The sequence below is a fragment of the Ranitomeya imitator genome, chromosome 10, assembly GCF_032444005.1.
Source record: "Ranitomeya imitator isolate aRanImi1 chromosome 10, aRanImi1.pri, whole genome shotgun sequence".
NCBI classification, from domain to species: domain Eukaryota; kingdom Metazoa; phylum Chordata; class Amphibia; order Anura; family Dendrobatidae; genus Ranitomeya; species Ranitomeya imitator.
Window position 1 is genome coordinate 45,919,601 of NC_091291.1, and position 27,849 is coordinate 45,947,449.

General features: G+C 42.1%; 1 protein-coding gene across 1 annotated transcript in view; it reads right to left on the reverse strand.

Moving 5' to 3' along the window:
* Positions 1-25,526, reverse strand: part of GRIN2D (glutamate ionotropic receptor NMDA type subunit 2D) — a 593,213-nt gene extending 567,687 nt beyond the window's left edge. The window contains exon 1 of the mRNA XM_069740746.1: positions 25,093-25,526. Within this exon, the coding sequence (XP_069596847.1) occupies positions 25,093-25,518 (426 nt within the window). The 5' untranslated portion in view covers positions 25,519-25,526. The remainder of the gene's footprint in view (positions 1-25,092) is intronic.
* Positions 25,527-27,849: the final 2,323 nt, after the last annotated feature.

Consider the following 27,849-nt stretch of genomic DNA (forward strand, 5'->3'; position numbering starts at 1 on the left):
CTGCGGTCACTCCTTCCACTAGGCCTCCACTGACCACACCACTGCTGCCCGTGTACCCCTGGAACCAATTTAAAATTGCCTACAGCCAGCCCAATTTTTTTATTTTAGGCCTTCGATGCCTGTCTGCGGTCCATTCTTTCAACTACTACTACACTGACCAGGTCACTGCTGCCCGTGTACCCCTGGAACCAATTTAAAATTGCCTACAGCCATGTGTTATTATTTTAGGCCTTCGATGCCTGTCTGCGGTCACTCCTTCCACTAGGCCTCCACTGACCACACCACTGCTGTCCGTGTACCCCTGGAACCAATTTAAAATTGCCTACAGCCATGTGTTATTATTTTAGGCCTTCGATGCCTGTCTGCGGTCACTCCTTCCACTAGGCCTCCACTGACCACACCACTGCTGTCCGTGTACCCCTGGAACCAATTTAAAATTGCCTACAGCCATGTGTTATTATTTTAGGCCTTCGATGCCTGTCTGCGGTCACTCCTTCCACTAGACTTCCACTGACCAGACCACTGCTGCCCGTGTACCCCTGGAACCAATTTAAAAGTGCCTACAGCCAGCCCAAGTTTGTTATGTTAGGCCTTGGAAGCCTGTCTGCGGTCACTCCTTCCACTAGACTTCCACTGACCAGACCACTGCTGCCCGTGTACCCCTGGAACCAATTTAAAAGTGCCTACAGCCAGCCCAAGTTTGTTATGTTAGGCCTTCTAAGCCTGTCTGCGGTCCATTCTTTCAACTACTACTACACTGACCAGGTCACTGCTGCCCGTGTACCCCTGGAACCAATTTAAAATTGCCTACAGCCAGCCCAATTTTTTTATTTTAGGCCTTCGATGCCTGTCTGCGGTCACTCCTTCCACTAGGCCTCCACTGACCACACCACTGCTGTCCGTGTACCCCTGGAACCAATTTAAAATTGCCTACAGCCATGTGTTATTATTTTAGGCCTTCGATGCCTGTCTGCGGTCACTCCTTCCACTAGGCCTCCACTGACCACACCACTGCTGTCCGTGTACCCCTGGAACCAATTTAAAATTGCCTACAGCCATGTGTTATTATTTTAGGCCTTCGATGCCTGTCTGCGGTCACTCCTTCCACTAGGCCTCCACTGACCACACCACTGCTGCCCGTGTACCCCTGGAACCAATTTAAAATTGCCTACAGCCAGCCCAATTTTTTTATTTTAGGCCTTCGATGCCTGTCTGCGGTCCATTCTTTCAACTACTACTACACTGACCAGGTCACTGCTGTCCGTGTACCCCTGGAACCAATTTAAAATTGCCTACAGCCATGTGTTATTATTTTAGGCCTTCGATGCCTGTCTGCGGTCCATTCTTTCAACTACTACTACACTGACCAGGTCACTGCTGTCCGTGTACCCCTGGAACCAATTTAAAATTGCCTACAGCCATGTGTTATTATTTTAGGCCTTCGATGCCTGTCTGCGGTCACTCCTTCCACTAGGCCTCCACTGACCACACCACTGCTGTCCGTGTACCCCTGGAACCAATTTAAAATTGCCTACAGCCATGTGTTATTATTTTAGGCCTTCGATGCCTGTCTGCGGTCACTCCTTCCACTAGGCCTCCACTGACCACACCACTGCTGTCCGTGTACCCCTGGAACCAATTTAAAATTGCCTACAGCCAGCCCAATTTTTTTATTTTAGGCCTTCGATGCCTGTCTGCGGTCCATTCTTTCAACTACTACTACACTGACCAGGTCACTGCTGTCCGTGTACCCCTGTAACCAATTTAAAATTGCCTACAGCCATGTGTTATTATTTTAGGCATTCGATGCCTGTCTGCGGTTCATTTTTTCAACTACTACTACACTGACCAGGTCACTGCTGCCCGTGTACCCCTGGAACCAATTTAAAATTGCCTACAGCCATGTGTTATTATTTTAGGCCTTCGATGCCTGTCTGCGGTCACTCCTTCCACTAGGCCTCCACTGACCACACCACTGCTGCCCGTGTACCCCTGGAACCAATTTAAAATTGCCTACAGCCAGCCCAATTTTTTTATTTTAGGCCTTCGATGCCTGTCTGCGGTCCATTCTTTCAACTACTACTACACTGACCAGGTCACTGCTGCCCGTGTACCCCTGGAACCAATTTAAAATTGCCTACAGCCATGTGTTATTATTTTAGGCCTTCGATGCCTGTCTGCGGTCACTCCTTCCACTAGGCCTCCACTGACCACACCACTGCTGTCCGTGTACCCCTGGAACCAATTTAAAATTGCCTACAGCCATGTGTTATTATTTTAGGCCTTCGATGCCTGTCTGCGGTCCATTCTTTCAACTACTACTACACTGACCAGGGCACTGCTGGCCGTGTACCCCTGGAACCAACATCAGAAAATATAAAAATAAGTATTTTGCTTATAAAAAAGAAAATACTGGTGAGATATCAAATGCAGACATTTTAACATTAAAAACAAACACACAACTCTAATCTGGTACAGTACTAAAAATGGCCACCAGCTACAATTACTTTCTCCTGCAAGTAGTTAACTGAAAGTTTTTTTAAATTGAAAACACACATATGGCATCCACCGAGTGTTGTCCTGTCGCGTCTTCTTTATATTATTGCCGAGAAGATGCAAAATAATGAAAATAATAAAATCATTAATTACCAAAATAATAGAGAAAGTCAACACCACATTGCAAATAAACATTCATTCCAAATAAAGAAGCAGGGCGCGTCCGAGGGTGAGTATATACCTAATAAGAATATAATCACCCTCGGACGCGCAATGCTTATTTCCAACAGCCTTCCTTCCTAAGAATCAGCCCTTCCGTCGTGTAGAGAGACGTTGTGTTACACTCCAAGGTGTTCCCCAGGTTGCCTTTCCTGAGCTTCGATCTTCCGGCTCTCGTTTAGTAGTTCTTGGAAACTACTCTGCATTAGGCCTTCAAATTGGGTATGGGGTGTAGAGAGATGGTGTGTTCCACTCCAAGGTGTTCCCCAGGTTGCCTTTCCTGAGCTTCGATCTTCCGGCTCTCGTTTAGTAGTTGTTGGAAACTACGCTGCATTAGGCCTTCAAATTGGGTATGGGGTGTAGCGAGAGGGTGTGTTACACTCCAAGGTGTTCCCCAGGTTGCCTTTCCTGAGCTTCGATCTTCCGGCTCTCGTTTAGTAGTTCTTGGAAACTACACTGCATTAGGCCTTCAAATTGGGTATGGGGTGTAGAGAGAGGGTGTGTTACACTCCAAGGTGTTCCCCAGGTTGCCTTTCCTGAGCTTCGATATTCCGGCTCTCGTTTAGTAGTTGTCGGAAACTACGCTGCATTAGGCCTACAAATTGGGTATGGGGCGTAGAGAGAGGGTGTGTTACACTCCAAGGTGTTCCCCAGGTTGCCTTTCCTGAGCTTCGATATTCCGGCTCTCGTTTAGTAGTTGTCGGAAACTACGCTGCATTAGGCCTACAAATTGGGTATGGGGTGTAGAGAGAGGGTGTGTTACACTCCAAGGTGTTCCCCAGGTTGCCTTTCCTGAGCTTCGATCTTCATGCTCTCGTTTAGTAGTTGTCGGAAACTACGCTGCATTAGGCCTACAAATTGGGTATGGGGTGTAGAGAGAGGGTTTGTTACACTCCAAGGTGTTCCCCAGGTTGCCTTTCCTGAGCTTCGATCTTCCGGCTCTCGTTTAGTAGTTGTTGGAAACTACGCTGCATTAGGCCTTCAAATTGGGTATGGGGTGTAGCGAGAGGGTGTGTTACACTCCAAGGTGTTCCCCAGGTTGCCTTTCCTGAGCTTCGATCTTCCGGCTCTCGTTTAGTAGTTCTTGGAAACTACACTGCATTAGGCCTTCAAATTGGGTATGGGGTGTAGAGAGAGGGTGTGTTACACTCTAAGGTGTTCCCCAGGTTTCCTTGCCATTGCTTCGGTCTTCCGACTCTCGTTTAGTAGTTGTAGAAAAGTACACTGCATTAGGCCATACAAAATGGGTATGGGGTGGAGAGAGATGGTGTGTTACACTCCAAGGTGTTCCCCAGGTTGCCTTTCCTGAGCTTCTATCTTCAGGCTCTCATTAAATTGTGGTTAAATGGAACAACTGCATTTGGCGTACTAGTTGGTTTGGGGCCTACTATCGGTGTCTGCCACTCCTTGCTGTTCTCCTCCACTGAACAAAGCTGTGCCGCCTGTTTACTACGGTTGCCAATTTTGAACTGCATTTCGACTACTTACTGATTTGGCCCTACTCTCTGTGTCAGCCTCTCATTCCAGTTGTCCTCCACTGCAATGCCCCCTGGTTATTCCTGTGTTACCAATTTTGAACTGCATTTAGCCCACTTTCTTCTTTGGGCCTATATCTGTGTTTCCACTTCATCGTGCCCATTGCCCAGCCAGTGATAGATGAGTCTGCTGGTACATTGACCCATAACGCAACATTCCCCGTGCACGCTACACAACAACATTGTGACCCTGCTGAAAGTCAGGTTGCTCTTCCCGCATACCATACCACCTTACACGGGGACAAAGAGGAAGGTGCAGATGAAAGTGCAGGTTCCTTCATCAGGTGGGGGGAGGAATACTAGTTGGCGACGTCACTGGCACAGGGCCTCTCATAGTACGCAAAAGTGTTGCTGCCGGTGGGAGGCGCCCCCGCCGTGCAAACACACCGCTGTACTTTGAGGGGCCCTGTGCCAGTGCCAATGCCAACGAGTGGGCCCCCCCTGCTTGCTCAGGTTCACAGCACTTGCAAAGTTGAAATACTTACCTCTCCCTGCTCCACTGCCGTGACGTGGTCCAGATTTCCTGGGCCCACTAATTACTTGAACCAGCCCTACCCCCCACAACTTTAGCCAAATGACCCCCAATTTCAAATGCCTTCCAATTATTATAAGGTAAATTACGCTTGACAAGCTTCATTAAGAAGAATGGATGGTTTTGACATTAAAATGGCCACTCTAGGTGTTTTCCTGGCCCCCACTCACTGCCGACTATGCTGCCCCATTGACTTGCATTGGGTTTCGTGTTTCGGTCGATCCCGACTTTACGTCATAATCGGCCGATTTCACTCGACCCGACTTTGGACATAGTCGGGTTTCGCAAAACCCGGCTCGACTCTAAAAAGGTCAAGGTCGCTCAACTCTAATCAAAGCTATTTATGGCATAAACGCTTTGAAACATAAAAGTGAATAAAAACATTATGGTCCTTATTCATCAAAGATATTGTAGGGCTCCGAACATTGGCTGTAAAACTTTTCTGCTGTAGAAAATTAGCTTATAATAATACCCTTAAAAATGTAATGCCCACCATGCACCACTTCTTATCTAGAGTCTTCAAAGGTAAGACATGAAAATGAATATTTCAGAAAAAAGTCGTAAGATTAAGAATGATTTCAATTTAGACTGCTGGGGTCCTATGTAATACTCCTTTGGCAGCTGATGGGCAAGTAAAGCGTAATGCCAAGCATGAAGAACGATCCCAGAATTAACAGTTCCAGTTCTTATAGAACCAGAAACCCATGAAATTAGATTCACTGATCTTTACTTGCATGGCATTGCCTAGCTTTTAAATATTCATGTGCTAATATCATCCAAAATCTTACGCTGCCAGTGGGGATGTGAGTCTGGCATGGACTTCGCTGGCATTTCCAGAAGAAGAAATGAGTCCTTAATTTCTTGTATTTACAGTAAGTATAGGAGACCCTGACCGGCTACACTTGACACGCGTATTCATGAGGACCTTCCCTGGTGGTTTGATTGAATGTTAATAACTGTATTAGCCTTGCAGATAACTCACGCTGGCAGCGGGATGAATGAAGTGAGTGCACAAAGTGTGTATATAAACTGTCAGAAAAGAACCATTTGCCCCAAGACCATTTGTGAAATATTAATGCAGGAAAATTGTCTACCAGTCAGCCCAGGAAAGGAAGGCAGAAGAAGGGAGGGTAGAGCGAGACAGGAGGAGAATGTGCCGCATGGTCTAAGATGTGAAATGGAGACAGACATCGGAATTAAATAAGTGATATGTAAATGAAAGACAAAGACTGATTGAAGTTGTGAAATGGAGAAGTCATTTTGCAGGCCGAGAAATAATACAGACATCAGAGGAAAGAAAATTATGTTAACGAGAGGACGGAATAACGAGGGACTGAAAACGGGGAAATAAATGTAAGGGAACGGTGATAGAAAAATGTGACATTCAAGAAGATAAAAACGAATAATAACAGCAAAAAATTATGGAATTGACTTAGCGGAAAAAACAAAGTCTTCACCGCAAGAGGGCTTCAAGGAAGAGCAGAAGAAGAAGAGAAACAAAGTAACAGACAAGGATCATGAATTTGTCATAACAGTTGCGGGGCATTCATTGCATCCTCTGTCACAGCTGTCAAGGACAACGGCTTGCAAGGAGATTGATACTGCTATTAGGCTGGATTTGTCATGAGCCACTTAATATAATGGAAATAATGGAGGATTAAATCCATTTAAAGGTTACTGTCATAGAGAGACGCTGCACCCATTACTCGAATGCAGATTTTAGACTTTGAAAGACAATAGTAGAAGAATGGTGTACACATTAATTCTCTGCGACCCTGATTTCATATATGATATAAGCATAAATACTGTATTGATATATATTTGTAAAGCGCATGGATTTTAACCCCTTCTCCCGGAAGTCTGTTATCACCTTCCTGACAGGCCAATATTTTCAATTCTGACCAGAGACAATTTATGATAACTCTGGAACACGCTAACATATCCTAGTGATACTCTGATGGTTTTCTTGTGACATACAATACTTCGTGATAGCGGTAAAAAAATTTTAATACAACATGAATTTATTTGTGAAATTATTGAAAATTGGGTGAAAATGGTGAAAATTTCGCAATTTTCATTTTTTTTTTCAATTTTCTACTTTTAAACCAGAGAGTTATGTCGCCAAAATAGTTATTAAATAACATTTCCCACATGTCTACTTGTTATCAGCACATTTTTTGAAAAATATTTTTTTGTTAAGTAAGAGGGGTTAAAAGTTTTCAGCAATTTCTTTTTTCCCAAAAAATTTACACAACCATTTGTTTTAGGGACCACATTACATTTGATGTGATTTTGAGGGGACTATGTGACAGCAAATACTCAAAAGTGACTTCATTCTAATAGCTGCACATCTTCAAAACCACATTCAAGAAGTTTATAACCCTTCAGGTGCTTCACAGGATTTAATGCAATGTGGAAAGTAAAAATGGTCATTTTACCTTTTTTTTTCGCAAAAATTAAATTTTAGCCTCCAATTATTTATTTTTACAAGGGTAACAGGAGAAAACAGATCTCAAAATTTGTTGTGCAATTTCTCCTTAGTATGCCATTTCCCCATATGTGGGGAAAAACTACTATTTGATAGCACAGCAGGGCTCAGAAAGGAAGCAGCACCGTTTGACTTTTTGAATGCAAAATTGGCTGGAATTGAGAGCAGACACCATTTCGTGATTGGGGCCCCTAATGTGCTTAAATAGTGAAAAAGCCTACAAATGACTCAATTTTGGGAACTAGACCCCTCAAGGAATTTAACTAGATGTGTTGTGGACTCCATAAATTGTTGTATAATTTCACCTGAGTATGCTGATACCCCATATGTGGTGGAAGGCTGTTTAGGTGCACAGCAAGTCTCAGAAGGGAAGGAGCAACATTTGACTTTTTGAAAGCAAAATTGGCTGGAATTGAGAGTGGACGCCATGTTGCATTTAGAGAGCCCCTGATGTGCCTAAACAGTGGAAACTGCAGACAAGTGATCCCATATTAGAAACTAGACACCTCTAGGAATTTATCTAGATGTGTGGTGAGCACTTTGAACCAGCAGGTGCTTCATAGAAGCCATGAAAATAAAAAAAAAAAAATTTTCCACAAAAATGTTCTTTTAGCCCCAAATTTTTATATTTTTTACATGGATAACAGAGGAGAATAGACACAAAATGTGTTGTGCAATTTCTCCTGAGTATGTCGATACTACAGATGTGGGAGAAAGCAACTGTTTAGGCTCACAGCATGGCTCGAAAGGGAAGGAGCACCGTTTGACTTTTTGAATGCAAAATTGTCTGGAATCATGAACGGACACCATGTTACATTTGGAGAGCTCCTGATGTTCCTAATCAGTGGAAACTCCCCCACAAGTGACCCCATTTTGGAAACAAGACTGCTCAAGAAATGTATCTAGATATGTGATGAGCATCTTCAACCCCCAGGTGCTTCACAGAAACTTATAACATTGAGCCGTGCAAATAAAATAATCAGATTTTTTTCCACAAAAATGTTTTTAGCTCAAAATTCTTTATTTTCACAAGGGTAACAGGAGAAATTCGACAAGTCATTGTTGTGCAATTTCTTCTGAGTACATTATATCCAATATGTGGTGGATAAATACTGTTTGGAGAGACGACAGGACTCGAAAGGGAAGGAGTGACATTTTGGAACACGTGACATTTTGGAACACAGACTTTGATGGAATGGTCTGAGCGTGACATGTCACATTTGCAGAGCCCCTGATGTGCCTAAACAGTGGCAATCCACCAAAAATTACCTCATTTTGAAAAATACAATCTTCAAGGGATTTACCTAGAGGAATATCTATAGTACTAATTTCAATGCTTTTGTTTTTACTGGTATATGAATCCATAATGTTGTGGTATGTGTTAGGTGTCGAGTTCCCACTGCTGCACCGAGGGAATCTCGAACCATGTTCTCTGAAGTCTCCCATTTTTCCCCTGCCGCAGAGGAGCCTGCTCAGCAGAGATGTCAGTCACAGCATCTTACTCAAGCTGATGCTATACATCTGGTTACTGCTGCCATTCCAGCTTCAGCTATTGTAACCAGCATTAATCAGCGGCGAGCAGATGCTCCAGGGTCTAAGTCCTACTTTTTGTCTACTGCGCATGCCCGTGGGATGACCTCTCATTGGAGGTCGGAGGTCACATGCTCAGGTCCTGTAGCAGCTCTGACTGGACCATCAGGAAGGTTCCGGAAGGCTATTACTATAGCCTTGTGCTATTATAGACCTGACAATGTATGTGTGTGCTTGTGAGAATGACTCTGGTGAATGCTCCTTAATGATCCCCTTTCCTCTGGTTGTTATCTGGTTATTAGGGTGAGTGGAGCAAATAGTCAGTGCCTGATAGTGGCTCCACAGCTGCGTTCACACCCCTTGTCAGAGTAGGGTGGGAATTCCCATTTGATCTCAGCATCTGCTCCGGGCATCCTCAGGCGCGGCCTCAAAAGCCATCAAGTGACTACCAGCGTAGTGGGGGTGAGTTCTAAGGATTCCACTAGCGTCCAGCTGCTGCACCCTGTGACTGCTAACAGGGTACATCGTTTCTATTGCAACTCTGTGAAGAAACAGAGTTCGCTTTACTTCTAATCGGGTGACGTTTAACCGGCGTGTGTTCGGCGTTCACCTGCCATCTTGTTCCACCATTACCTTATCTGTATATTTATTTGGTGCGTTCCGCCAGCCCTAACAGTATGTGTAAGTTTTGTGGAGTACATCAGATTATAAAAGTATGTTGTGTCAACAGAGTAAAGCCACATTTTATTAATTTATGGACATGTAATATGCTTTGAAGCAATCCTTGATGCAAAGGTTCTGTTTCTCAGGGCAGATTTCACAATAGTAAATTGTGTCTTTTAATATTTTCATATTCCCCTCTTGGCACATACTTTGCATTTTTTTGTGATCTTCCCGTCTTCACTGTATGGGAAACTCCTCCAGGAAAAATTTCACCTGGCACAATACAGGCACCATCAGTTTCATAAGCACTAGGACCCTCACCTTCCTGAGTTCCAAACAGTAGGACATTAAAGACTACCTTCTGAAACTGAAAAAAGGTCCCCACATTGCCTGCAGATCGAAACAGCATAAAAGCATTGTACATTGCCATCTGAACAATGTACAAGGCCAATTTTTTTGTATTTTACTTTAGCTTTTTACATGGCACAGTAGGGTTTGAGTACTTGATTCAAAAAATCTATGCTTCCCTGTGAATTTATAATCCAGGATACAATCTGGCTTTGGGATTTCTGTTGTGGTAACCTTGGACAATGACAAGGGAGCTGTTGTCATGGTGTATGGAGGTCAAGATAAGGATATCCCTCTTCTCCTTAGGGTACCGTCACACTATACGATTTACCTATGATCACGACCAGCGATACGACCTGCCCGTGATCGTAGGTAAATCGTAGTGTGGTCGCTGGGGAGCTGTCACACAGACAGCTCTCCAGCGACCAACGATTCCGAGGTCCCCGGGTAACCAGGGTAAACATCGGGTTACTAAGCGCAGGACTGCGCTTAGTAACCCGATGTTTACCCTGGTTACCAGCGTAAAAAAAAAACAAACAGCACATACTTACATTCCGGTGTCTGTCCCTTGCCGTCTGCTTCCCGCACTCAGTGACTGCCGGCCGTAAAGTGAAAGCACAGCACAGCGGTGACGTCACCGCTGTGCTCTGCTTTCACTTTACGGCCGGCAGTCAGTGAGTGCGGGAAGCAGACGGCTAGGGACCTGACGGACACCGGAATGTAAGTATGTGCTGTTTGTTTTTTTTTACATTTACACTGGTAACCAGGGTAAACATCGGGTTACTAAGCGCGGCCCTGCGCTTAGTAACCCGATGTTTACCCTGGTTACAAGCGAACGCATCGCTAGATCGCATCGCTAGATCGGTGTCACACACACCAATCTAGCGATGACAGCGGGAGATCCAGCGACGAAAGAAAGTTCCAAACGATCTGCTACGACGTACGATTCTCAGCAGGATCCCTGATCGCTGCTGCGTGTCAGACACAGCGATATCGTAACGATATCGCTGGAACGTCACGAATCGTACCATCGTAGCGATCTAAATGGCACTGTGTGACGGTACCCTTATACTTGACCACCAGTATGTTGTCGCTGCTTTGGGCACTGCTGTCGCTCTTTCTCAGCAGGTACCGAATTAGCGGCTTAGGGTCGCTGCGCTGATTTTTTTCTCACGGTGAAGCATGTAACTGTACCTCTGACAGAGAAGAGTGGGATGCTGGTGTAAAAGGTTTCTACATAGATGTGATAACTAGAGATGAGTAAGCTCTATAATGATCAGATGCTCATTACTCGAACTAAGCAATTCCTAATGATCGGGTGCTCATTTCGGCTAACAAGTATAATGGGAGTCAATAGGAAATCCTATCATTTCTCTGGCAGACCCTACAAGGAGGTCTGGGGGCAGTGAAAATGTTGAAATGGATGAAAAAGTACTGACTGGAAGGATAGCAACATGGAGAAGACCCCTGGAAGCATCTTTGACACCAGATAGCTGTGAACAATGGTGTTACACTTTAACTCCACTTTAACGACTTACAATAAAGCATTCAAAATTGACAAGAAATTGAAGTTTACAGGAAAAAAATGTTAAGAAACATCTTGTACTGTAAAATGACTTGTGTATATAAGGCAAAATGTAACACTTTTTTTAATTATAAATTAGCTAAACCAAAACTGAATTTTTTATTAAAAAATTAGAAATGTAAGCATTATTTATGAAGGAAGCAAGAAGTGCAGAAAATTAGGGACTCACATGTTTTAAACATAAAGGAGGGCTCCATACACATTCTGTTCAAATTCTCATGTAGAGGTACGCCTAGACTCATAAAAACTAGTGCAAAGCCTGACAAAAATTACAAGCATGGTCATCCATACACCCTTCAAGGCACCAACTGTGCTACATCATTCAAATATTGTGAACAAAGTGTAGTTGTGGTACTTCTACACTCATAAAAGCTCTGCACACAGGGCAATGTCTGCCAAAAATTATAGTCAGGATTGTTAGGTCTCGAGTTCCCGCTTCTGCACAGGGGGAATCTTGAGCCATCTCCGCTGCGGTCTCCCATTCTTATCCAGCCGCAGTGGAGTCTGCTGAGCAGGGACTTCGGTCCCAGCGTCTTGCTCAGTCTCACTCTGTACAGAGAGTTACTGCTGCTTCTTCAGCTTCTGCCATTAAAGCCAGTGCTGGTCAGCAGCGAACGGACTTCTCTGGGACTAAGTCCTTGTCTGCACACACTGAGCATGCCCAGGGCAAGATCTCCCGTTGGAGATCGAGGGTCATGTGCTCAGGCTCTGCAGCACATTCCATTGGTCCTCTTGGCAGGTCTTGGAAGGGCAAAGTTTCTGTGGCCACTTCCTGTGCTGCAACTATATAAACTGCGCATGACCGCACGGCCATGCGCTAGTGTACATTTGCTTATGTGTGTTTGTTGTGAGTGCAAGTCGTCCTTGGATACCCCTTCCCTATTGAATGTCTGTTCGCAGAAGGTGTATGGTTGCTATCTAGCGCCCGACTTATCCTACAGCACTAATCACACGTTACAGCGTCCAGTTGCTGTGACCGCCAGTACGGTGCCGTGCACTTCCTCTGTGCTTTCCTTACCCAAGCATGGGTGGTTAGTGGCGTTCGTCAGTGCGGCACCGCATGCACTCTTGTGCCCTAATATTGTTATTCAGCTTCCTTACACACCCATTTGCGGTGTTGTGCCAGCAAGGGTCTAATCGGACTTCAATCCTAGTTGGGGTTGAGTTCGCTGACTACTTGCTCGCCTTCTATGTGCGGTACCGCGATCCTGTGATGCAACAGGATCGCTTCCTTCACGCTGGGTGAAGTTTAACCCACGTGTGTATACTTATGAGTACCGCCATATAGTCCGTCATTACTTAGCAGCAGGTTCCATCTCTGCACGGTGGACCCCGGGCTGCGAACGCACCATACACTATCTGTCTTATTATTTGGTGCGTTCCGCTAGCCCTAACAAGGATCATCCATACATATTTCAAGGCACCAGCTGTAGAAACTCATTCAAATATTGTGAATAAAGTGTAGTTGTGGTACTTCAGCACTCATAAGACCTCTGCACAAAGTGGAAAGCCTGCCATCAATTACAAGCAAGGTCATCCATACACCCTTTAAGGCACGAACTATAGTGCCTCATAAAAAAATAAGAAGGTGTAGTTGTGGCACCTCTGCATTCATAAAAGCTTTGCTTATAGTGCAAAGCCAGGAACAAATTATAAGTAGAGTAATACAGTTTTCCATGGTCCCTTAACGGCAACAATTTATGTGCCTTATTAAAATATTTTGAAAGTGAAGTGAGTGTAACACTCATAAAGGCTTTGCACAATGTGCAAAACCAAGAAAAAATTATAAGTAGGGTCATCTAGTCATCCATAGAGCATTGAAGGTAACAACTGGCGGGCCTCATTCAAATATTGAAGATTAAAAACACTTTATGTGCTGATTTCATCTGATGGTGTGGAAAAGCCGGGCTAATTGAGGCTTTGTTCATTTTTTATCAGAGTAAGCCTGTCAGCATTTTCTGTTGACAAGCAAAAATGTCTGTTATGACCCCCCAGTGGAACTAAAAACCCACTCAGACAAGATGCTAGCATTAGGGCAGCACAATAGCTACAGGGTACAGATGTACATCTCATGCTAGGTGTCCAGCTTTGAGACCCAATAGCTGAAGGTTGCAGAGGAATTAGGAAGTACACTGCTTTTGTTGGCTGGGTATTGCTTGACCATCTTTAAAACCTTTTTTTCTCCTTGTCAAAAATATGTGGGAGGGTGATATGAAATGGGCTCAGGCCTTTGATAGTGTACTCCTGCCTCTGCTGTTTGTGGTGTGTGTATTCCTCAACTTTTCTCCTTGGTTGTGAATGGAAGCTTTACTCCTGCCTCTAGCATTGTTTGATGGGAACTTTTTTCCATATTTTCCACAATGTCATTCTGGTATATTACCATTTTAGAAGGCATCTGTGACTCAGGAAGGAGAGATGCAAAGTTCTCCTTGTATCATATGTCTAGTAGGGTGAACAATCAGTACTCTTTTTTGGCTGAGATGACTATAACGTGAGGGTCTCAGGAAAGACAGTGGTACATAAAGACTACCAAGCTCCCTACAACCAACACTTTCCTGTCTCCACCATGACTACACTCCATCTCCTCCGCCTCTTCCATCTCTTCCTACTCATTCCCATCCTCAGCCAATCCACGTAGTAGAGACAGGATGAAGCTTCTGTGTAGAATATCCTCTTTTGTGCTATCAGCCAGCTTCTGTTCATCCTCCTCTTCCTCATCCTCTGCCTCCTCATTGTTACTCAATCAGCACTAAGCAGATGAAATGAGGATGAGCTGGGTATCTCCCTGTCTCATGTCTTTCTCCATCTCCACCTGGTCCACATGCAAAGCTTCATGTGTAATTTTCAGAAGAGACTGTTTAAGTAGATACATAAACAGTATCACCGCTCTGATGATGGGGTCATCGCCCCTCACCATCTTTGTGGAGTCCTCAAAGTCTTGGGAGAACTGCACAAATGTCAGACGTTAATGCCCATTCTTCAGTTGTTATGTGCAGAGGCTCACCAGAATACGGACAAGTGTGTTGGTCCTGTGTTCCACAACTGTCCTCTGCTGTTCTCAAAGCCTTGCCAGCATGTGCAGCATGGAGTTCCAGCTCATGGTTACATCGCACTCCAGTCACTGAGCTGATACTTGCATGCGCTACTGCAGTTCTGCCAGAGAGGTGGCAGCTGTAGCTGACTTGTGGAAATGGAAGCTGAAGCAGCATACCTTGATCAGAAGCTCTGGCAAATCTGGGTAGGCTTTCAGAAACTGATGAATTACCAAGTTGGGCACGTGGGCCAAATGTGGGAGTAGTGGAGGTGATATTCTACTCCTTGACACACCAAGTGGCTGAATGTATTTCATGTTATTTGAAAGTAAAACCCACTGGGGCTTAAGTCTTTCCTAGACAGGGTCAACTGTTATGACTGGCCCAGATTAGGTGAACTAAAGGTTAGAACCAAGTTCCATCATGTGTCAAGTTCAGTTAGAGAAAGTGTGCTGAAGTGACAGCAGCGGTAACAGGCAACAGGCTGCTAGGGACAGCATGAGCCTGTCACTAGGCAGTTGATTGCCACAGAACTCTTCAGTGCAAATCCGTCTGTCAGCCTGGCAACCTCAAGATGGACATCAGGGCCTTTAGGAGCACTAAGCCTATGAATGTAGAGGGAAAAATGGACTCAAACTCTCAAAGGCGGAAGGTGATGGAATCTGGGTGCACTACTTGTGGTGGAGAAGACTTCCAAGTACTAGAGGAGTTAGCAAGAAGGATGCTCTACCCATACTGAGAACTGGGGCTGCAGGTGAGTCCGATACCTGTGAGAAAGATTGTAACCCTTTTAGTCCCCATCCTATAGGCCTGATTATAATCACCGAAAACTGCCAAGTAAAAGTTTGACTATTTTAACAAATTCAGTATCTAAGATCTTGAAAAATACGTTGAAACGGGTAGATCTGTACACAGGGGTTGTGCCCGATAATTGACATACATGGATTGATATTTTAAATATGAAATAATAAAGAATTTTTTTGTATTCATCCACACCCTATTGCTTGATCATTCCTTTTCTTTTTTAAAGTTTTTGCTATAGCCCGGCACCAGCTTCTGTCTTGAGTCTTAACCTTTGACTAATATTCTTGGATTTGCATGCTGCAGCAATTGCCTTCAAATCCCATCAAATATTTAGTTTGGGGTTTAACTATAATGGTCAGTTCACAATTGTTTAATATATGTGAGAGATAAATGGTGGATTTTTGGTATGCTTTGGGGTCATCCTTCAGGTGCAAGATCTAATGCATCGGTGAGAAAGCTTTTGCTTCATCACTGAAGGCATGAAGTTTTCTCCTAGGATTTCCAGACACTTTATTGAATCCACCTTGTCCTCCACTTGCAGTAGTTACTAGCGTCAGAAAGCAACATAAAATGACCACCATTCTTAACTGTAAGCACGTTATTCTTTTCAACATAAGCTTTATTCTTCCACCTGTTAACAAACTGTTAATTAAAAATCAAAGGAGACCACTCTCTGTTGCGGTACCACTGTGACACTGACATATCCAAGCAATAAAACTTGTGTCCTTAAACTTTGAACTTTTGAACACTGCATCCAACTGTACCACTCAGAACATTCACCATCTTTGCTTTCTTTTTGTGTCCTTTTTATTGTTTGTGCAAGGAAACAACCCAATGAGTAATGGGCTAAGATTCTTCAGAAACATTGCCAGAGGTGCTCAGAACTGATGTTTTAATGAATATCATTATCACAATGTTTTTATAGCCTTTTATTACATTTTTTGTGTTGCTGCTGTGGCTGAAGAACAGCAATTCTATATAAAATCTTTAGCTGGCATTCATAGGAGAACCATTATGACTGACACAGAGTCTTCAGCATACCCTTGGCCATCATGGGAACCCATCTGCATCCTGTGATCACACCATAGGCATGCCAATGGTTGTATAGAATGACACACACCCTGCAGACACGATTTTAAATGCTGCTGTCAGAGATTGACAGTAAGATTTAGTAGTTTATGGGTGGAGCCTTGCTAAATGCGCTAGTGTTAGAGGCAGTTGATGATTGAATGCAAGGAAAGATGGGGGCTAAGCTTGTGAGCCTGCATTAAAGACATGTAGCCAACATATGAAATACCAGTATGTCAATTGTAGGCAAGGGCTTAAACTCAAAGGTCCAAACTCATGACATGTGAAACAGAATGTTGAGAGTAAAATGCACAAAATTCATTAAAAGGTGTGCACCTTCTAAATTTGGTGCATCATTCCGGTTCCATGCTTCAGCACAAGAAACGTACTCCAATCAGGCACTTGAGTACAGTTCTTTTTTAATTTACTCCACACATTTTGGCAATTTTGCAGGCTGTGTCTCTCCCCATGATGCCCCAACCACTTTTCCAAAAGTTGAATAGGCTGTCCAGGACTGACATGTAAATACCAAAATTTTGCCTAACATTTTTTCAAAATTTTCAAACAGTTTTGGAAAAAACTTTGGTTTACAGTGTTAGGGAGTCCATCCGAATAGAAAAGAAAAGGCAGCACTCACCGATCCTTCCAAGAGAGGTAACTTTATTAGCCTACATAAAACTCTTCATGGCTGGGGGTGCAGATGTACAGAGTGCGGCAAGCCTGACGATGGCCGTTTTACGCCTACCTGGCGCCTCCACAGGACACTGACCCGTGGAAGCGCCAGGTGGGCGCGAAACGGCCATCGTCAGGCTTGCCGCACTTTCTACATCTGCACCCCCGGCCGTGAAGAGTTTTATGTAAGCTAATAAAGTTACCTCTCTTGGAAGGATCGGTGAGTGCTGCCTTTTCTATTCGGATGGACTTTGTGACGTGTTTTGGCTGAAGCACCCAAGATCTGGCGGTTACACTACCATTGCAGGTGAGCAGATTTCCCCTCCGAGTGGTGGTGCGGTCAGCTGTGTTTTCTCATAGATTGATTTTACAGTGTTAGGGTTGGCGGATTGCACTAAATAAAAGAGTAATGAAGAGCAATCACAACTTAGGGTCCACCATGCAGAGATGGAGAACTGCTGCTATAGAGCCATGGCGGAACCAGGCAGTTAGGTGGAAACTTAAATGTAAAGTGTTAAAGCGTCACACTGTGTGAACAGAACACTACCTGTCCAGTTCTGTTACCGCACAGAGAGGAACAGCGAAAAGCAAATTGCTGACCCTGTTACACGTCGAAGGGAACCAACACGTGGATAGAGCTCGTACTGCGAGTAGATTGTGCTAACCGCACAAGTGACGCTAGATGCAGGACCTTGCCGCTTTCTCAGTGAGATCTAGCCTGAGGGTAGTACTTCCTCTGTGACTCAACTGTGCACACAAGGAGGAAACAGATGCTAAGCCAAGAAAAGTACGACGAACTAACCCTGCCTAGCCACGTTATTACTCACTGAGATTAGAGTGACTAATTCACAAGAGCAGACTGAGTGGTAGAGTATCCATAGGCAACAACCACACATAAATGATATTAGCACACTGGTGTGCACCTCTGAGAACATTTTATACACTAGGCTCAAGTCCAGTCAGACAAAACCTTGACCATGGACCAATCCGGCTCTGCCAGATCACCAGAGCAGCTGACGTCCGCGACCACCAATGAGAAGATGCCACGTCACGGACATGCTCAGTACGGTGATCTCTGGACTTAGACTCCAGAGTGCCGGAGTGTCCCTGAATATTACTACTTACCAAAGGCTTGGCTGGAGAGCCAGCAGTAATCAAGGTCAGCAGCACTCGCAGCAGCTGAACCTGAAAGGGCGACCGCAGAGGCAAACGAGGCCTGGGATCTGTCCTGTGCAGCGGGAGAATCCTGACGCCTAACATAAAGGGGCTAAAGTTTTTGAACCTATTTAAATTAAAAAAGTAATATAGTATTTAAAACTAGATATTCATATTAATGTAAAAATGAGCTTTGTCCGGTTTTTCCTTTCTCAGAAACTGGGTTATTGGAATACAAATCAGTCAAAAACAGATTTTTATGCACATTGGCACCAATATGCAATGATATTAAATTAGCAGAGAAGGTCAATCAGATTAGAACATTTTTAATTATAAATTACTTTTAACATTTTATGATGTGAGCAATAATCAATTTTTAATCAAACCAAGTTATCATTATTAAAATGTAATTGATAACTCCTAAGATTCTTCTTACCTTCTTACTGATAAACATTTGCTTAGGATATTGATTTGGTCCGTAAGGAAAAATATACTTTATTACATTATTTTGCTACCCAACCTGCTTAATAAAGTCAAAATAATCCTTTTGAGTATAGTTTCAAACATCTAAACCCCTGCTCAAGTTAGACTCCTGGCATATGTTTTCTTTTTTTTTATTAATAAAGAGGAAAAATTAATATCTCTTATTAAGAAGATGGTTATTGTGTTCTTTCCACCAGTGAATATGGCATAAATGTACTCACGGTGGAAAAGAATAATAATAAATTCATATTTTAAAATTGTAAGTTCAAGAGGAAGCAGTAACACCCCTGAAGAGCCCATATCATAGTGAGGAAAGACTGCCATCTGCTGGCCGGGCAGAAGAAGGTGGAACCAATTTGTACTAGAAGAATTGCAGGAGTAGCTTTGTGTGCTGGACAGAGTTAGGTGACTCCTAGGACACAGTTCAGGGTATAAAAGCTCTGTGCATGCAAAACCGCAGTCAGAGAGAAGATCAGATGTGGACCAGGGATGGAGCTGAGGCCAACGTGACAGACCTCAGCAGGATATCTGCTCCCCAAGGGTGTCAGTCGCTGCCTGACAAGGTCCAGACTATGTGCGGGAAGACCCAGAATTCGGATTGCGCCATTCAACACCAGGACCTGTGCCCTACGTCGGTCAAGATCCAGAGACCAGATGTCACCTGTCAAGAGCTGAACCCTAGTCATTTCTGCTCCGGGCCCAGGAGATGTTCGCCGATGGTCAAGCAGCAAAGATCTGTGAGGAGATGATGACTAGAGAGGCATGTCTGCGGTTGCAGAGAGACAGTGCTAGTGAGCAGGGCCATCACTTCCAATTTTAACATGCAGTACCGGGACCGGCCGGGGTCAGGACAACAGGTTGGGAAGCGGCCAGTTGGTGTATGGGAGGTTCAACGCTCTTTAATAAGCTTCATCAGAAAAACTCTTGGCCTAAAGGGAAAACCCAGTGACCCCCCCCCCTAGGGACAGAGATAAAGAGAGAACATACGTGGCAACTCCCATGAATGGGCATATCACCTTCGTGAGAGAACATTAGTATTAAACAGTAAAGAACTTTTGTTGCTATTTCTCTCATATCGTTATTTGGTTTATTGTTGATTTGCCTTGTTATTATCACCAAATGTTTAGAATTACTGCAAATTACTATTGTATTTAAACAGAATTATATCATTCACTTGGCCGTTCCTGCCTTGCGTTATCTGTGAGTTGCATACAGTCATCTGTATTACATAAGCTTATATATTTTTTATCTTTATTTTATTGCATTCAGATCCTCTTTGGTATTTTTCAGCATTCACATTGGGAAAAGCGTATTCAATCGGATGATTCTTGATGTTAAACATTCCGGAAATCTTGTTGGAAGCTTATCGGACCTTATTAAAGCTTAGTCAAGAATGTAAGTATTACAGACACTTGCCATGTAACTGATACACCAGTCCTGACGAATAAGACGGGTCAAAATGGGGCATATCTCTTGGGGGTCTAGGTATTATGGCCACAAGATAAAAATCCCTATTTTACAAAGTGGAAAAAAGCTGTAAGGGGTTTCCCTATTAAGGGCTCTAGAATGTTAGCAAATAGGATATTAACCTAATTATGGGCAACACGGTGGCTCAGTAGTTAGCATTGCAGCACTGGAGTCCTGGGTTCAAATCCCACCAAGGACAACATCTGCAAGAAGTTTGTATGCTTTCCTTGTGTTTGTGTGGGTTTCCTCCAGTTTCCTCCAACATTCCCAAGACATACTGATAGGGAATTTAGATTGTGAGCCTCATTGGGGACAGCGATGATAATGTCTGTAAAGTGCTGCGGAATATGTTGGCGCTATATAAATAAGGAGATTATTATTATTATTATTATTATTATTAACCAATGGATCACGGAAAGGAAATGTGAAAAACAAAGACCAAGTGCTGTCCTGTCCCATGCCACTGAAGCTATGGCAGTGTTTGCAAGCACCAGATGGAGGCCCCATTTTAATTCTGCTTGTCCAATTACTATTGGATAAAAACGTCATCCAAAAAACAATGTTTTGAGCTATTATTCTTTTCCTTTTGCTGGAAAATATAAAAACGCAACAAGAGAATTCTATCAAGGGCTGAATGTTGGAATTTTAGAGGAAAATAGTTGCATATTTTTGCACATCTATTTTGCAAAAAAATTTGAAAATCGACAGTGGAAACCAGAAACACCTTTGGCGCTGCAGGTATACTCCTTGTTTGTCATCCGTGTCAGAAAAACAATGCATTACCCAGGATGTATTGAGTGCAATTTACATTTTTTTGGAATTACAAAAAGCTATACATTTGATCACTAAACCAGTGCTTTCCTCACGATACGAAACACATAGAATTTTGTTATTTCAATAAAAATCCAGCTTGCCCTCATTACATGGAATAATAACAGGATGTCCTCCAGAAATTTTAACATTTATAGGTGAATATTTACCTTATTGTCAATATGTAATTTGCGCTACATTTTGTTTTGGTGTCAAAATCTACATTGACATCATTAATAGGGCAACACTGTTAGCACTGTTGCCTTGCCCCCTGGGGTCCTGGGTTCAACACCCACCAAGGACAACATCTGCAAGGAGTTTGTATGTTCTCCCCTTGTTTGCGTGGGTTTCCTCCGGGTTCGCCAGCTTCCTCCCACATTCCTAAGACATGCTGACATTGTAGACAGAGATGATAAAGTCTGTAAAGGACTGCAGAATATGATGGTGCTATCTGATGGCAAAGCATAATAAAAAAAAATAATTGATTTTAAATAGAACTACAGAATAGCTGACTGAGATGAAAAATGCCTCGGTCAAATGTGTTTACCTTTTTTGATTATAATAATGGGTCTATCTAGTTGTGGCCATTTGAGATGCTATTAGACATGAGCAGATTGGTTCAACTAGAATTGAATTAGGCTCGAATTTTACAAAACTTGGGATTCTCTAGAATCAGATTTATTTTTAATTTGTTCTGTGAGAATTAAGCTGAAATGTAGTCAGTTAGCAGAGATTTTGCAAAACTGCTGAGGCTCGACAAAAACGTAAAACAATAAATACTATTCTTATTGTTCAACTGTTCTGCCACTCCTGGAACCTGTCATCTGTTCATCAACATCTTTTCTTTATGCCTTGCTTCATCACATGCAATGTCCTCTATGGCTTGTTTCATTCTGTAGATAAAAAAAATGGGATAAAGAAGTGGATTCTTCTCTTGGCTGCTTATAAAATTAGAAGTCCAATGAAAAAGTGGCTTTATTCAGAGTGTTTCAGAGCACCACGGCTCCTTCATCAGGATACCATTCATATCCTGATGAATGAGCTATGGTGCTCCGAAATGCGTTGGATAAAGCCACTTTTTCATTGGATTATTTAGTTGGACTTCTAATTTTATAATCAGCCCAGAGAAGAATCCACCTCTATATCCCATTTTCTTTATCTTTGGTTGGTCACGAGGAGACCGGTGGATCTGCAGCAGCTTACGTCTTTATGAGCCTGTGTTAGGGCTCAATCTGGTGATTAAATTTGAATAGAATTTAACTCCTTATACCCAGATAAGACCATATTGCGCTTTTTATTTCCTTCTAGCCCTTTACTGATTGTTTCATTCTGTGTCAGAACTCCCAGCACTGAGTAGGTCTATGATGTTGTTGCGAGCCAGGTTGTAGTGGTACAAGTCCGGACATTACGACATATCGAGGAGATGACTAGGCTTTGGCTCGTCGTAGCATTGTGATGTCATCATGTGAGTCCTCTAGAGAGACCCCAGAACATAATAAAGGACTTTCAATTTGCATCAAATAGTTCTGATGAAAAATCTAATTTTCCTGTAAAATTTGAGTGATTTGCCAAATTTCTCAACTCGACTGATTCGCACATCTCTAGTTACTTTAGATATTTTAATAGTCATTCCCTTCTACATGGAGTTTTTATGCAATGTTTACCTATCAACTAGTCTTTCTCAGATTAAATCTAAATAGAACAAATGTTATTATCTGTGTCTGTCACAATAAAAAGGATAATTCAATGCTAATACACCTTTGATAATTATCAAATAAGAGCTGGATTAGCTAACAGTTATATCTACAGTCCTCATCATACACATTAATGATCGGTATGACCGATTGGGCATGTATATTCATTTTGGAAAGTGAAGCAATCCCCTGCTAGATTTTTCATGGACCCATAGACTTGTATTGACTCTTGTCATCCGTGCTGCTAGGACAAAAAATGGACATGTCTCTGTGTGGTGGTTTGCATGGACATACATTTCGTGTAAAAACATGAACATGTGAGCAACTTAATAAGTTAGATGGGATACATGCATTATCCATGAAAAAAACTGATACCACATGTACTCGAAATAAGGATGTGTTAAGGGGGCCTTCTCCTCTCTCATTTACTGAAAGTGAGGAGGCCACAAAATACATCAAATGTGCAAATAGTCCACGTAAAATCTGCAGATTGGGGCTAATTTTATCTACTGTGAGGGGCCTTTAGATGGTGAGCCCCATTTAGGAGGGGGACTAATGTAACTGATGACAATATCTGTACAGCACTGAGGAACAGATTGGTGCAATTTAAGCTAGATACATCATAGTAACATAGTTATTAACGCTGAAAAAAGACATTTGTCCATCCAGTTCAGCCTATATTCCATCATAATAAATCCCCAGATCTACGTCCTTCTACAGAACCTAATAATTGTATGATACAATATTGTTCTGCTCCAGGAAGACATCCAGGCCTCTCTTGAACCCCTCGACTGAGTTCGCCATCACCACCTCCTCAGGCAAGCAATTCCAGATTCTCACTGCCCTAACAGTAAAGAATCCTCTTCTATGTTGGTGGAAAAACCTTCTATCCTCCAGACGCAAAGAATGCCCCCTTGTGCCCGTCACCTTCCTTGGTATAAACAAATCCTCAGCAAGATATTTGTATTGTCCCCTTTTATAATTATACATGGTTATTAGATCGCCCCTCAGTCGTCTTTTTTCTAGACTAAATAATCCTAATTTCGCTAATCTATCTGGGTATTGTAGTTCTCCCATCCCCTTTATTAATTTTGTTGCCCTCCTTTGTACTCTCTCTAGTTCCATTATATCCTTCCTGAGCACCGGTGCCCAAAACTGGACACAGTACTCCATGTGCGGTCTAACTAGGGATTTGTACAGAGGCAGTATAATGCTCTCATCATGTGTATCCAGACCTCTTTTAATGCACCCCATGATCCTGTTTGCCTTGGCAGCTGCTGCCTGGCACTGGCTGCTCCAGGTAAGTTTATCATTAACTAGGATCCCCAAGTCCTTCTCCCTATCAGATTTACCCAGTGGTTTCCCGTTCAGTGTGTAATGGTGATATTGATTCCTTCTTCCCATGTGTATAACCTTACATTTATCATTGTTAAACCTCATCTGCCACCTTTCAGCCCAAGTTTCCAACTTATCCAGATCCATCTGTAGCAGAATACTATCTTCTCTTGTATTAACTGCTTTACATAGTTTTGTATCATCTGCAAATATCGATATTTTACTGTGTAAACCTTCTACCAGATCATTAATGAATATGTTAAAATAGTATATATAATAGTATATATAATATTAAAATAGTATAAGTAGTAGTAGTATTTTTTTTAAATGGTAGAAAACAATTCATAAATGCTTGAATTTTTTTTCAATTAATATTAGATGAAATATGCAAATGTGACCAACCAAATTACAGATTAAAGACAGCCCTACTGCCAATACAATATAATCTGGACAATTTCCATTTAGAAATCCAATCAATCAGATTCTGTATCAGAGCTCCACGCCAAAGTGATGGCATGCCTATTTATTCTGTCTATGTAAAATTAAAATATTAGTATTCTGCAAACATTTGTTAAACAAGCGCGCATTTTATTGGCAAGTGTCTATGGAGACAACAGAGCCGTCCATTGTAGTAGATTAGACTATGGCAGAACGCTGACCTATGATTTTTGCACTATAACAGACAGGTCAAATCTTTTCTTGCCCTCCTCCCATTGATTTAGACTTTATAATGTTACAAGTAGTTTGAATAAGATTAACATGAATTGTTTCTTTTCCTGTAAATCATCCATAGCAAATCACTTTGATAGAGCAACCAAGGTCACTTACTGGACATGATGGAAAGCCTGTCATATTACTATTCAAGACAAGGGAGAGAATTTCTTATGTAGATACAGTAGATGTGCTTTGGCCTCATACATCTTTCAACAAACCAGTAGAGATCATTCTCTATGAATTCTATCTGCTACGTGGGGAGGATGTAAATATTCCACATCCCAATTGCCAATTCTGACAAAGAGCGTTTCTGAAGTGTATCTTCTCTTCCCCTCCCAATGTGACAATATCTAAATTTATGGTTTCCGTAACTTCTCGGTGCAAGAGAAAGATTGCATATTCATTGAATGTAACAGCCGAAGTTCTTACATCTCATACAACGAAAAAAAGTCTTGCTCCTACCTTGGGTGTCAGCACAATTGCAGATCCTCCATTAATACCAATGATGGGCATAGATGTTTGGGCAGAAATGAAGTCAAGGATCTGGGCAACAGATTCTGTCCTGGTGTCATCTTCAAAAACAACGCCATGAATTCTCAAGCTGGAGAGAACATCGCATATTTGCAGGATAAGGCTGCGAGGATTTGTGTCATTAAGTATTACAGAAACGGGATTCACTTCCATAGAAAAATTACGGAAAGCAGAGTGTGAAAACCGGGCACTCTCTGGTGGATACGAGATACCACTAAATATTATGGCCACATTAAGGGATCTTGGAGCATCGTCTCGAAATTCTAGAAGAGGACTGGCGCATGCCAGGGCCAACAAAAATAGCATCCTAGCAGCAGCGGGCACAAAGGCAGTGTTCACAGCTGGTGGAAAACACATCTCGAAGGGTTTTGGCTGCCACTCTAAAAATGAAACAAAGAAGAACGAGTGTTAGAATTAGACAAATTACAAATGAATGTGAAATATTAAAAAATAGCATCTTAATTCTACCAGCAATTGAATTAGTGGCAGATTTTCTGCTTTATTCACACAAATTAAATTAGTCTGTGTTTGCACATGTTATGCTTCCTCTAAAATGTAAAAGGTGCATTTACACTTTCCGATATCGTTCAGTGTAAACAGGCAAATGGACACCCGATGAACAAAACACTCGTATTTCAGATGAAATAATGTTTTGACTGGCTTAAAAGCTGCACATGTCCAGTGTAAATAGGACATGTTCTGCCAAGAACAATCACAGACATTACTATTGTCTATTTCTCATGATAGCATGTAGGCTATTCCTAATAAATAACCAATGGTTGGCAAAAATGTAGTGTAGGAAAGCAAACGGTGAGGTATGTATCACCGAGGTGGCTAGCCTCAGTGATGCGAGTTCTGGAAAAGATGGCTGCATCAACAATAAATTGCTTTGAGGGTTTTTTTTAATGGGCCTAGATTTTTGGATCTCGGGTTTTGGAGCAGCCAGAAAAGCTGGGTGCAACTGACCGCTCCCATATCTCTACTACAGGATTCGAAGGGCCTATTTAAGGCACCTGGGCTACCTCAGTGGTGTATGTGTTTGGAGGTGGAAAGACTATTGTATGCCGGCCAGAGGCTGACTAAAATTCGACTTTTCATACAAAAAAATTGTAAAATCATTATAATTACCTAGTTATAATGCGAACAGGTAAGTAAGATTGCATACACACACACATTCAGACACTAAAGCACACATACACAAAACTTCACACACTTATGGGATCACCCTTTAATACAATAATTTAATAATAATTTAAATTTTAAATAATTTAATACAATATAAAAAGATAAGTGCCCATAACATTCACAAAAATAAACAATTAACATCACCATTTATGACAACCCTAAGATAAGCAGGTTGGACATTTGAAGCAATACTGTAATGGTGTACTGGCAAGAAGTGATGAATTAATTTCCTGTCTTTTGATTTTAAGGCTATATTCACGCCGATTTTTTTTAGGTTTCAATGACAAATTTTTGAATCAGAAACCACCTCAAGAAATGTTTCTGTTTGGGTGAGATTTTGGAGTTTTTCTTTTACTGAAGTGTTCCTTGAAGATGGAAGTGGTTTTCAAGAGTTTTGTTTTTTGCAGCCTTTTGATTTGCCTCGATTTCAAAGATTTCTTTTCTACCATGTGTTTTTCAAAACCTTTTGTGGAATAAAACACTCAAAAAACTCATATGAAAGGCAAAATGAATTTCCCATAGAAACAAATAAGAAAAGTTTTATAAGTGTTTTGGAGTGGATTTGTTCCAAAAACTCCATGTTAACATGACTTTGTAGTTCTGGTTCAGATATTAAGGAAATGTCAACCATATTACGACCTATCAGGATCTTTATATTTATAGATTTTAATACAACATTGGCTTGGGCAGTAGACATTAAGCTCTAAATTACCCTTCAGGCCCCTAATGCAACGTGTATGTAGAATTTTTGGAGTTGGGTTTGGAGCAGAAACTGAATTAAATTTTCAATATCCTCTTAAACAAAACTCCTCAAAAACTTGGAATTTTTTCATAGTTTCTCAGCAAACAGACTTTGTGCACATAGCCTAACAAATTTTGCATTGCTGTGAAAATAAGCTATTGGTTGAGGGCCAATGTAGAAAAAAAAAACTGTGACACTTATTCAAATTAAAATGTCAATAGACTTATTTCCCAATTTCCAAAAGAATCCAGTGTGGTAGCCAGGAGAATATTGAAATGTAAGGATAACAGCTGTTTCGCATCCAGCAGGTACATTGTCCTGGTCCTGGCTTCGGACCAGGAAGAAGCGTTTGCTGGGCGCGAAACAGTTGTTCTTAGTATCTTTTAGTATTCCATTGGCTACCACGCTGGATTCTTTAAGAAATTCAAATGAAGTCTATTGACATTTCTGTTTAGGTGGGTGCCACATATACATTTTTCTACTTTGCCTACATTGTTGGATTGTCTGGTGATGATCACTAGAGACTAATGGGATAACTGTTTTATTGTGTGAGTTTGAATGTCGCGTCAATACTGACAGATGGGGCACTACTATGTTACTATTATTGCTGGACAGATATCAATAGGCACTGATACTAAATGGGATTACACACTTTGCAGATGATACAAAACTATGTAAAGCAGTTAATACAAGAGAAGATAGTATTCTGCTACAGATGGATCTGGATAAGTTGGAAACTTGGGCTGAAAGGTGGCAGATGA